A 12,717-nucleotide genomic window follows, 5' to 3' on the forward strand; every position below is an offset into this window, starting at 1 on the left:
TCAATCACAAGCCAATTCACTAATTGCCCTCTTGCGTAATTAATTGTCTTGCAGTACGGCTGCTTTATGCTGATTAAAAACAAAATCGTGCTGACTATCGCACTTACGCTCACTGCTATCCAAATAACACGAAAGTGTTATCTCGCTGGTTAGAGGACACAGGTGCAACACCTACCCACCGCATGTGCCTCAAAACTACATTTCCCATGGAGCCTTGCGCCGTGGCCAACAATCCGTGGAAAAGCGATTGCGCCTGCGTATCCAGACGTGGCAACGGCATCATGGCCTCTTGGAACCGCTACGGGAGTCGGATGAGAGAGGCGAAAATGTTCATGTTGGTGTTGCTGGTGAGTGAAACGAAGCTCCTCTGTGTGTCGTGGAAACTGTAATGGCTCCCTGTGACATTGCTGGAGGGCGTTTGTGACCGCTCGGGAATTCAGTAGAAAAATGAACCCAAATAGCTCCTCGCCCGCGTCTCCTAGCCTGTCCGTGCAGGAGGTAAAGTTGACAGCCCTTGACTGAACTTGGAGCCCAGATTTAGTTAACTAGCTTCTACGAATGTGGACGGACTGCGGTTTTTGTGGCGCAGGTAAAATCAGATATTTGGTGGTGGAAGTGGGCGCGCGGGGCGGCTTTCTGACCCACGGTCGCCTGTGCTCACGGGGTCTCCTCCCCTGTGTCTGAGCCTGACCGCCGTCCAGTGCAAGCGGCCGTCCTGAGGAGCTAACCTGCCTCTCTTACCTCAAGATTAATGCCACGCACATGTTTAAACACTCTGCTGTTCTCGGTTTCGTCTCTGCGGTAGATTTGGTTATTGTTATTAGTGCAGGAGGAACCAAAGTCTCAGAAACACATCTGTTCAGCCATTTGAGTTTGAAACGGGAATTGAAAGTTGGCAACTTTGTGACTTGCATAACAGTGATGGCCACTCACAGGTGGGTGTGAGCTAGCTGCTGTGTGTCCGTGTACAACAGGAGCTCTGCAAAGACCTGCAGTGTCCATCCATGTCCTCTCAGCATCTTCTCAGCACAATATTTGTGTTGTGTTTTTGCTTGATGAGTGGCTTAATTTGCTGTGTATGTCTGGGAAATATTCTAACACAAGGTCCACCCATGGAGCTTTTCCTGCCCCGTATCCATCAACCTCCTTCCAGAAAGAATATCTCCAGTTCATGTTCAAACTTATTGATAGAGTCGACCCAGTTGCTGGTTAATTAGGCACACTGAGCTAAAACTGGTGCAGTCTGATACCACAGTCCTGCAGTCCGCCCTTCATGGAGGTTATCATGTTCAGTTTAGCTGAAACTTTTGGAGAGGAGTTGCTTCATCATGTGATTGTTCTGGAGGATGTGGTTTGTGGAGCTGTGCTGTGTTATGTTGACAAGTGTTTCTATTATTCTGTCCACTCCATCTATATTAATGAGGATAGTCTGAGTAGCTCTCTGTATAATGCGATGCAGCTCAACACCACAAACTACATCCTCCAAACTGATCGTAAATCAGCTCCTCTCTAAACATTATCTCCTTCATGCAGGTAAGATTCATCACAGGGCTGTTGTTTTAGACTATATTAGTTTTAACTAGGCGTGCTGAACAAACAGTTGAGTATAAACGAACCGTTGTTGTGGGCATCCATTGGCTCCCATTTGTTTCAGTACGTTGTGGAAATAAATTAGCCGCCTCTTGAAATTGTCTCCGTGTAATCTATCACAGTGAGCATCCGGTCCGCATTCATTTTTGTCCATTATTTCTGCGTGGTAAAACAGTGCAGACTTTTCTCATCGTGTCCGGCTTAAACTGCTCTACCACAGAACGATGATATAACTTCACTGTACAGAAATAAATGGAAGACAATGGCTACCTGGAAGTGTTGGAAAAATTCATCCTAAAATCTAAAATGAAAATGGTCTGTAAATGTAGAAAGTATGCATGATCTGGAGCGAGGGAGCTAAAGGCTGCAAACACTGCGGTATGGTCCTTTTAAACAGTCATTCAACCAACTGTTTCAGCTCCATTGGAGCGCTCAGAAGGGTGGAGCTTGGGTGTGTACTTACAGTGGACTCTGAATGCATCTGGACAGTGGCACTGTTTGATATTTTGGCACTGTGCCACAGCTCACTGGATCTGAAATTAAATCATGACTATGAGGTTAAAGTGCTGACTCACTGCTTTGACTTGGCAGTGTTTGCATCCACAACAGATGTAGGAGTTGTAGCCCTTTGATACATTTATACTATGTGTATGCATATATATCTTCAAACAAATACATGTTAGGTATGCAGCATTTGTGTCGGACAAAACAAGCAATTTCAAGATGTCACCTTGGCCTTGAGGCTATTGTGATTGGCACTTTTTAAAGACATTTTATACACCGAATGTAGAACATTTGAAAATCCACTGACAGCTTAATTGATGATGGCAAATAACTATTAGCTGCAGCCCTCGTCATGACACGTCAGTATTGCTATTATGCTGTGACTAATTTTGTCCTCATCAGCCACGACTGGTCACCTGTGTTGTCTATGTTGGATGCGTGTTTGATGTTTGGCGAGTGTGAGTGAGAGAGTGTGTGTACTGGTACAGTAGCTAGCACTGTGAGGTGTAAGGAGGTGATTCTTTAAGGGCGGAGATAAACCACTGCAGCACTTCGTTAGAGGGTACTGCTGGGTAGTAGAGGTCTGCCTGTCAAAGCAATTTAATTCTCTCTCTCTCTCTCTCTCTCTCTCTCACACACACACACACACACACACATACATAATGAACTTTTTGTTTCACTTGTCCATGGCCTGTAAACTCTGTAAGTGTCGTCTCTCTGTCAGTGATATTGTTTCTTTTGTCAGAGCAGAATAATCGATGCGTGTGAGCCGACCTGTTTTAGGTGACATTTTGTTTACAGATTGACAGGATAAAGCAGTGTTAGCCGCCATGAGAGGACAGGCTCTTATTGATTTGTCCCACTAAAAAAAAAAGGTTTTACTGGCATTTGGTCCTCAGCATGTGTTTCAGACACTGCGCTCATACACACTGTAATAATCACACTTAAACAAAGGTTAGCCATTGTCTGCTTCTTTTGTGAATGCAAAAAAATCATCTGTTTCATTTCTGATCGCTGAAATTGAACTTATGTTTTTTTTCCTGCATACACACTGACTGGGAAGCTGATGAATGCCTTTTTCATGTCTGCTGGCAGTTTGTAGGTATGCTGGTGTTCAGGGCCACAGCTTATTTTCATTGATTAATGTGTTGATTATTTTAATAATTGAGTTTAGGGTTGCAACAGTATGAGGGGTTGTAAATGCAAGAGGAGGCGTAAACTTTGACCCATTCGGTCATTATTTCTACATCTACTGGAAGCATCCGGGTAACAATTAGGACAGGTACAACGAGTGTCACATATAGTCATTTTATTTCCATAGTTATTTATTCTACAAGGAGCAGGCTTGGCTGTGTTGGCTGCATTAAACAGGCTGCTTTAACACCAGATCTGGGATTAGCACATTCCCGTAATTAGCACCGAGGATAATATCATGACAGCGCAGCCAGCTACTCACCTAGCTGATGAAGAGCTTCTGCTCTTTCTCATGAACATTTGTTTGTTTTGACTCAGTCCTCTATCCTCGAGGAAACGTCAAACAGGCAGGGGTACTGTTTCCACAGCTCAATGAACTTTTCCTCTCTTTCATTGTCCTTCCCAACAGCAGCAACCTCAGCATCCCTCCTCCTCTTTGCCATGGTTGCCTGATTGGTCAGGAACATGTCGTGGGAGATGTTACACTAGGTGTGTCATGACAAAAACATTCTGTACTTCAATATCAGCGAAGAAATTTGATTGTGCCAAATAGATCAAGTCTTTCTTATGCATCTGTCAACAACCAGTGGCAGAAATCTCACACTTGTTAACAAGTACAAAGTATAAATACTGCTTTTCCCGGTGAGCTGCTGAGCCCACAGAAATGCAGTAATTGAGCTAAACTAGGTCAATCTCAACACCCAGGATTACCATCAAACTGCACACAGCAACACAGAAAGTCACCCAAACAGTCGTGAAGAATGAAACAGCAAAAGCAGTTGCATTGGGTTGGACGATATGGCGACTTGTGCCATGCGACGGTGGACACGGTGGAGATTTGGCTGTACCGCATCCCTTAGTGTCTCTGCTGTATATTCAGAGCAGGCGATGTAGCAAATCAGGGCTGGAGGCTCAAGTGATCTCGCAAATCCAGCTGTCTCATAAGGTAGTGTGATTTGGGGAGCAGAACTGGTTACCATGTGCCCACATGTCACGAGAGCAACAGTTGGTGGCGGTAATGCACCTCTAAGGTTACAGAGCAATTACTGTATTATGATACACATTTACAGTGACTTAAGATTTTGGCCTTACTACCTACTCTCAGTAATCTGGAATTCCCTCAAAATTGATCTACCGTATACAGTTGTCATTCCTGGCAATGACTATATCCTCAAAAGTTGACATTGTGCCTACATTTAGAGATAATTTTGAAATAACCTTTTATTTAACAAATGAAGTCACACTTCTCAAATGTTAAATGCCACCTGAACACAAGCAGTTGTACCTTAATGAGCAAAATTATGATTTTAAACCACTGAATAGCTGATTGAAGAATGAGTAAACAACACTATGAATCTGACTAGACATTCAATGACACCTTTAAGTACTTGGCCCTTTTTTTGTTGGTAGCAAAAAGGTATTGAAGTTCAGTAACCAGTGTCATTGCCACAACAGAGGCTTGGTAGCACGATAGTGGGCTGAGCCTCTCCCCTGACTGCCAGCGCTGATAGCCGAAATGTGATAGTTGTTAAACCCGCTAATTGATTGCTCCTCTGCTCATTTGAGAGCCAAGAAGCCTCTAAATCAGTGCTCCGCATGTGTTATTGGATGCTGCGTAGCGTCCATTACAATGAGCCAGTCCACACACGCTAACACACACCTGACTGGCTCATTAGTCACACGAAACTCAAGGCAAGTGCTTGACAAACACTGGTGTGATTTGTGCTGATTCAGTACTGCCCCTAGAACTGGATGCCATTTATTAAGCAGATTTGTCACAGCAGATGGAGGGTGTGGGCTCGCAGGCAGGGGCTGAGTACCTGCTGCTTAGTAAGCGGCACATTCTTCACAGCAACGTGACGGGACATACCTTTATGGCAGATAAGGACGGTCAGTGTTCGGTGTGAAGCACGAATGGGTTTCCTCTGAGTCCTGAGTTTGTCCAGCAGTGAATTATGTAATCACCAAATTCCAGTTTAGCCATGCAGGTATCACGTGCATAGCTGTGGTATGACTGATGATGAAAGGATTTCAGGAGGATTACAAGTATGAGATTTTCTTCTTTTTTTTTTGAGAGGTCACTTGGTAAGCACAAGCTGACATTTAAAATGTTGTCTTATTGTGACCGCCGTCAGAGAGCTGGCTGCTTATGTGGCATTTGAACGGAGCTCTGGTTTTGTTGCAAAACTGCTACGGATGGACAACGTTATTATTTCACTGATAATACTGCTCTAAGTGATACTCTTACCAGTTCATTTTCATTCCTAAATGATTGCTTTTTTGAAAATATATTATGGTAGGAATATATTTAGAACAGGATTAGAATAGTTTCTTTTTTTTAAAATATGAATAAATGTTTCAAGAGGAGCAACAGTAAAGTGTACAACAGCAAAGTCACCCTGTAATCTGAATAACATTTCACTGCAAACAAATTGAAACTGTATAAAATAAATTACATTCCCGACATCACAATACTGAGTGAAGTTTAAAAAGAATGAAGACCACAGTCATGAGTCAGTATCAGTCCCTCCTCCTGTCCTCTGTCTCCCGTCCTCTGCTGATGTGAATCACTGCCTGCAGGTCCCTGGTGAAGGGAGGAGGGTCTGCTTTGTCTCAGCCAGCAGTTAGGTTTACAAAAATGTGCCAAATATTTAGATTTGTGGCAGACTGAGCTGAACAGGCAGAGCCCTTTTCCATACACATGCGCTGGCTACCTGCGTGAAGGTGTGTCTTTAACTGATGACGCACTTGTCTTGACATTTAAAGGCAGTGCCCTCTTTAGCACTCTTTACTCTTGCACCATGCAGTAGATTGATGGATTTTCAGGCTGTTCAGCAGTACCACTCACCATTCTCTTTTATCTGCTTGTTTTGAGATGCAGTTGAAGTATATGCTATGTCTGGCAACAGCAGCAGAGGCTGTTTAAACATGTCACTGAATCATCCCTTAACGATGACAAAGCTGACATCAACGCTACACACTTGGAGGCGATTGGGTGCACTTAGACCTGACTCCAGAGATGGCCCGTCTGGGGTGCAACTGGGCACAACTCGGCACGTTTAAACTGGTGTATGTACAGACAGCTTTCGATTCAGCTTGTGTGTAACAATTCACAATTAGCAGGTTAATGCTGGGTTTTGATACCATCCCTAGATTTGACGGTGTCATTTTCAGTTAACTCCAGCCTTCAATGAAATCTGAAAATAAAAAAAAAAGAAGAAACTGAAAATAAGCGAAGTGTGTCTAGAAATAATAAATGAACGGTGTAACATTAAGTTACACACAGGACTCAAACCCCAGTCTCCTGTGTGAAAGTGCTGTGCTTGACCTATGCATCCACCATGACCTGCTCTCTACGTGGACGTTGTAGCAATGACGGTCCTGGAGCAACATTAATTACGGTGTCGAAGGAACAACACCAACACAGTGATATCAGATAAAGCGTGTATATGCCCAGTTTAGTATGTGCACAGAGATAAAACCGAGGCAGTGTCTGTAAACCCTGCAATGAATCTTCCCGTCATGAAGGTTATAATCTGTTTATGTTTAAACTGTATTAGAGGCGATGACGTTACTGTGTGGGCATTTTAATAGCCGTTATCTTGGCGGTGCTGTTGAAATGTATTGCGTCATCAGAGCTTGGTGTCATATCATTACATGGTAAAATCATAGAAACCTTACCTTGTTGCAGCAGAGGGACATTTTCACATCACTGTACACATGTTAATTCAGTGAAAATCTAATACTGGCTAATTATTACACAATCAGTGTCCAAAATCAAATCGATACAGAAAAACAATGATTGCTTTTGAATGGGATCACCGCCTTGAAAAATGGAATTGTTGCCAGTGAGTCACCATTCTAGTGTCGTGAGGTGAAAAGTGCCTGTTTTCTCTTTCTGCTTTGTGTTCCTCATTCTCCCATAGCAGTCCTCATGGAGCCCCATACCTGTGTAAATGAGTGAAAAACGCGTGTGTGACACCAAATCATACTGATCTCCGTGTGTGTGTCCTTTTCTTCGATCAGCTTTGTACCAATGAGGCTGTCCCCCTGTAGTGTGTATTGAGGAGGAAGTGATAACGGGGGAAAGACGGTTTTGGGAAGGCATGAATGAACGCAGCACCATTTTCTTGCCCTCTCACAGGCATGGCAGAGTGAAGGCAGCATCTGGAGCTGTTCTCCTGCTCAGTAATTGGTAGTCATTGGCAGGGTTTCTGTCTGTCACCTGCCAGCTGTGGAGCAAAGATGTTGTCCTCAAGTTAACAGGTCTGTGCAAAGCTAAAACACATGAGCATGAGCAGCATTTACATCTTTTATACTGCAGATTTAGTAACCCTTATCTCTATATATAGTTTCTTATTGTTGTTTATTTTGTTGTATTGCCAGTCGCACTCTTTATGGCAATATTTTTCAGCATTTGGACAATGCTTTACATTTTTTGATGTGGCACGAGTGCAGGCAGAGAATTTGCATGAAGGCAACACAAACAATCACAGAGAACAGTGAATGTGGCACAGAATGGGCTAATTTGGGAGAACGACTCTGACCTGCCAAGACAAACTGAGGAGCTTGTTCTTTGCAAACGATGCAGAAGGCCACATGATAGCCTCGTATTTATTTTTGTTTGCTGCTACAATTTAAACCGTTCTAATGTTATGATATGTTTGGTTTTGATATTTTGGACCATTTTCACATTTGAGCTTATATTTGTTTTGTTTACATCTTGTTTACCCTTTTATATTTAATACATTGATATGGTATATTTATATATATGTGCTGCTCACTGGCTGGAGCTCTATCTTGTATTGAGGTAAGGGTAGGTTCTGCTTGTTTACCCAACAGGTCTTTATAGTGGACCACAGTGGAGTGATGGTCCATAACAGATTCAGTCCAAGAAACCATGCACATATTCATGAACTTGGCATCCCACTTAATGATGTTGAGGAGGGTCAGTTGTAAGAAATTCAAGGGAAAAATAGACCATCATGCCCTCATTGGTATACATTAAGATGCATGCATGCATTTCAGTCAGACGCTATCATCCCTGATTGTACTGTGGGGGTAATGGATGTGAGAAACTTCAATCAAAAAGCGCCATTTGAGTGTTGTTTTTTTCATGAAGAGGGGACGATGAACTCTTTTTTCCCTTGAATCCATAGAAACAGACCCTCATTACCATCACTAAGTGAAAGACTGGATCCAGGAATATTATATACTCAATCCTTTGTGCCCCCTCCACTCCATTTCCATTCACTGTGCAGGCTTCATGAGTTACAAGGGCTTCAAGTGGAGCACAATATACAACGAGGCCCCAGAGCTGCAACCTATAAATGGCATTGAAAATGAGGTTTTCAACACATATTCATCAGTGACAAAAATGTACACAAAAGGAGAGGGTCTTTTGGGTTTGTTTAATGTATTCAGATTTCATAACTTCAACACAAAGAATCAAAAATGTACATTTTTCAAAAGAATTTGTTTCAGAAAAAAAAAGTTCAGTACATGTCCTGGGCGCAAAGTTATGAATCCCGTTGTCTTCATAAGAGAGGAAGTGCCAAAAGAAGTGGATGTGATGCAACTGCATGGGAACTGAACTATTGAGAGATAAGTGTTTTGATTAAGACGGCTGTGATGTGATAAAACTGGAGTCATGCTCTGTAGTTTATCATGACTCGCTCACATTTATCATTTGCAGTTCAAGTTGAAAAATTGCCTTTTAGTGTACAAGGCGAGCCAGAAAAGAAGGGAGTACCAACACTTTACAGATAATCCACAGACCGTGGAAATGAATTGGATTCTCATCACAACAGTTTTTTTTAGTAGGATTTAATTTTTGTTACTTCCACTTTTCATATCTTGTGAACGTACTCTGCGTAAAACTGATCTGCTGCATTCAAGTTTTTCAATTGAGCTGCCTCTGCCTGTGATTCATTGTAATAAAACTCAGTGTTAAATCGTCGGCAAGGCAGTAACGCTGCTCCTGAATGGGCCTGTCACTTCCGACGGCCTGTGTGGAAACTGTCAGCAGTCTAGTTATTTCCATTACTGTATGTCTGTCACCGAAAGATGACGCATGCTAAAGTTGGTGGAAGAATCACATTGTGTCACAGCCATCAGCAGCGTTGGCGTGACGACAGCACCATTGTTGTTCCCAGCTGCCTCGACTGTAGGTGTAGGTATCTGCTGGTACATTTCAGTCTCCAGGAAGTACCCAGAAATGCATTTGTTTCCATGTTAATGGCACCGCATGCGGTCTCTCAATCAGCATGATTAGTGCAAAAACAGCATTTTACAGAAATGAGTCAGCAGTGTGGGAAGCAGGTTTTCACCCATGTTAAAGTAGATAATAGAAGTTGCTGGGACTAACATTCTCCACAGTTTGTGCCTGAAAGGTGGCTCTAGAAAGCTTCACTTGATCCTTCACAGAAGAATGCAGATGTGTGTATGTTGAGAAAGGATTTCAGAGTTTTACCAAAAACTTGTCAAAATGTCCATAGAAACTTTTCAAAACACTCCACATAGCTCCAAAGCTCCCCTGAAGGAAGCCGACAGATAATCCTGAACATGGATGCATCGGTGGTAGACGTGGATTATACTGGTGGAGTTGTTTGAGACGTTCTGTTTTTAGAGGTTTTTTTGTGTGATTGTGGGTCACCTTTAGGTTCCTTTGTAACTTCTGTGATTCAGCAAGCTGCACATTTTTTCAGAGGCTCCTTTCAAGCCTGCAGGATGGGAGTTTTCGATACATATCAGTGGAGTATCCCTTCAGGCGTCCTCGGAGAAACTGACTGTGCTTATATGTGTAGCCCAGAAAGAGGTCTTGAGTGCAATGAAAGTTTATGTAATTGTGCTTAAACAAAAACAGCATCATTTATCCAACTTCAGCTCCGTGATGCACCTCATACGTTCCTGTTTGAAAATAATAAATGTGCAGAGTCTCTGATGTGTCAGCAGACATTTTTTGTGTAGCGCAGGCATCGGCTGATGACGATTATCTTTAATTGACCTGATTAATCAGCCAACCGATTAATGTGTCTGGAGTTATTTTCAATATTAAGGCGAGAGTGAGCGATTAATGAAGAATCCTGTTCGCTTTGCGTCACGTAAATCTTTCTAGGCAGCCGTCAAGCATCGCATTTCCCATCTCACTTGGATAAGTAAAACAGCTTACCATGTCTACTCATCGCTTTCTCGTCTTGCCCCCGGCCCTCCACTCACCTCTGAACGCCCACCTATGCAGACAAGTGTCACCTAGCCAGCCTCTAATTAGCCCACCCTTCACAATATGACTGGTGTGTATGTGTGTGTGTGTGTGTGCCTGTGTGTATGTAAGGGGGCTTTTAAGTTTCTCCTTTTCTAAACCCTTTAGCTTGTCTATGTTCCTTTGGAGATATATTGATGTGCAAAGTGTTTCGTCTGAAGATTCCCATCAGACTCACCTCAGAAGAGCATCCAGTTGGGAATTGAAATTAGAAAATGAGCCTGACAGGTGCTTGTTTTCATTCCAGGTGATATCGCTCATCAGGCAGGATCCGCTGAGTGAGCAGACGATGTTTGGTGTCTAATTTAGTTCTCCATAGGCAGAAAGGCAGGGCTTTTTAATGAATGGTGATGGAACAGCAACGATTAGAATGCACAGAATTAACTTCATATGGCTCGAGTGTAATCAGTCTTGTTTTTTTTTTTCTTCGTCATCTTTGATTAAAGTGCAAGCCTCTCTGGGCTTTTGTTTTTCCATATTCGGTGTTTCACACCATTAGCCCAACAACGCGTGTTTGCAAAGTGGAAGGAACTATTCAGACAAATGATATAGATGTACCCACCTATTCTCAACTTGAAGCCACCTTTCAGTACAAGTTCCTGTTAGAAGCAGCATCCTGTCCTGCTTATGCCATATTAGCTGAAAAGAAGTGACTCATTTTATAGTGTGTAACTGTAAATATCAAGTTAAACCTGTTGATTTTCTTTATGGCAATTATGAGTCACAGTAAAGAGATAAGACAAACAACCAGTGCCGTCAGCCTCTGCTTCCACACTGACAGCCTGATTCAGACAGCTATGCACTGTTCCAGTGTTAGAAGATTGTAGCTCTGCCTCTCTGCATCAAACTGATTTCATTTATATTAAACTGACACATTTATTCACCGAATAGCTTGCCACATTAATTTTATAACAAGCCAAAGCCTGGCAGTGGCCCCTAATGGTTCATTACAACCAACAGTACGAATGTGTCGGGCAGAATAAGCAGCATACTGACAATAGTGTCTCTATTAGAGCTTCATCGGGATTGCAGCGAAACATTTAAAGCTTGTCCTGAGGATGGCGCTACAGTAAAGTTCCTAGTGTAAATAAACACAGGTTAAAGTCTGGGCAGCAGGAATGTGCTCAGTGGATGTCATGGCAGTCTGCATGTTGGATTTTCATATTTCACATTTCACATTCTGTTTTACAGATTTTTTTGGAATCAGGGTTGAATGTCATCAAAGTAAACAAAAGTACAGTATAGGAATCTGACATTCAGTGGCAGCTTTCAGTACTTTTTCTTTTGCTATGTATTGGCACTCTGACTGATTTGGTAACCTTTTTGATTTTATCGGTGTTTCACCAGGTGTGGCTGCTGCCGGTGCTGGAGGCAGTGAAGGTTTCTCCTCTCATAGAGAAGGTCAGCGACCACAAAGACTTCAAGAAGCTGCTCAGAACAAGAACCAACGTTCTGGTGCTCTACACCAAGACAGGTGAGTGGATATTTTTTGGATTGGGGGTTGATTTTAGCAGAAAATACACCCGGTTACAGGGGATGATATCAGAGGTGCTACGTTCTTACTGCATATGGTCTCATATTGTTTCTGTCGAGGGAGGAAGCAGGGACAGTGGTCCTGCCAGACAGTTATAGTAATGGGTCATGGATAGTGCTTGTGTTATCTCAATGACTCTCAAGCAGCTTGTCACTGAAGAAGAACACTGGAAAACCAAATAACATTTGGTGTTCTGTCTAATATCACTGATGTTTCATAGGTGCACAGTCGGTTAGCCAATATATACAACTTAACTATACGTTTTATGCTATTTTATTCTTAGATCTAAATTGTTTGTTTTGTTGTTACACTTACACTAGGGAAAATTGTTATATTGTACTTAGAATTTAAAGTTTCATTTTAATTTCATTACGAGGTAGGTATACTTTTAGTGTTGATGTCAATATGTACTTGTAAAAGTGCATAATTTCATACAGTTATGAATTTTCTGATCAGAGAAGGTGAATGACAGTTGCATCCCAGCAGCTAAGGTTTTCATGGAATAGATGATTTGTGGTGACAAAACAAAACCTTTGTGACTGTCACATAATATGTGTTGCTCCAACATCCTGGCTTAGGGAACAGAAACAGTATCATATTATAGATGTAAGATGACATTTAAGTCGCATTTCCT

At 42.3% G+C, this 12,717-nt stretch overlaps 1 protein-coding gene across 1 annotated transcript in view; it reads left to right on the forward strand.

The window, feature by feature from the left end:
• Positions 1-263: 263 nt before the first annotated feature.
• pdia5 (protein disulfide isomerase family A, member 5) overlaps positions 264-12,717 on the forward strand; it is a 61,606-nt gene continuing 49,152 nt past the window's right edge. Inside the window, exons 1-2 of the mRNA XM_076747222.1 lie at positions 264-347; positions 11,897-12,023. Of these exons, the coding sequence (XP_076603337.1) occupies positions 282-347; positions 11,897-12,023 (193 nt within the window). The 5' untranslated portion in view covers positions 264-281. The remainder of the gene's footprint in view (positions 348-11,896; positions 12,024-12,717) is intronic.

This window comes from Chaetodon auriga, chromosome 13, assembly GCF_051107435.1.
Source record: "Chaetodon auriga isolate fChaAug3 chromosome 13, fChaAug3.hap1, whole genome shotgun sequence".
Taxonomy (NCBI): Eukaryota; Metazoa; Chordata; class Actinopteri; order Chaetodontiformes; family Chaetodontidae; genus Chaetodon; species Chaetodon auriga.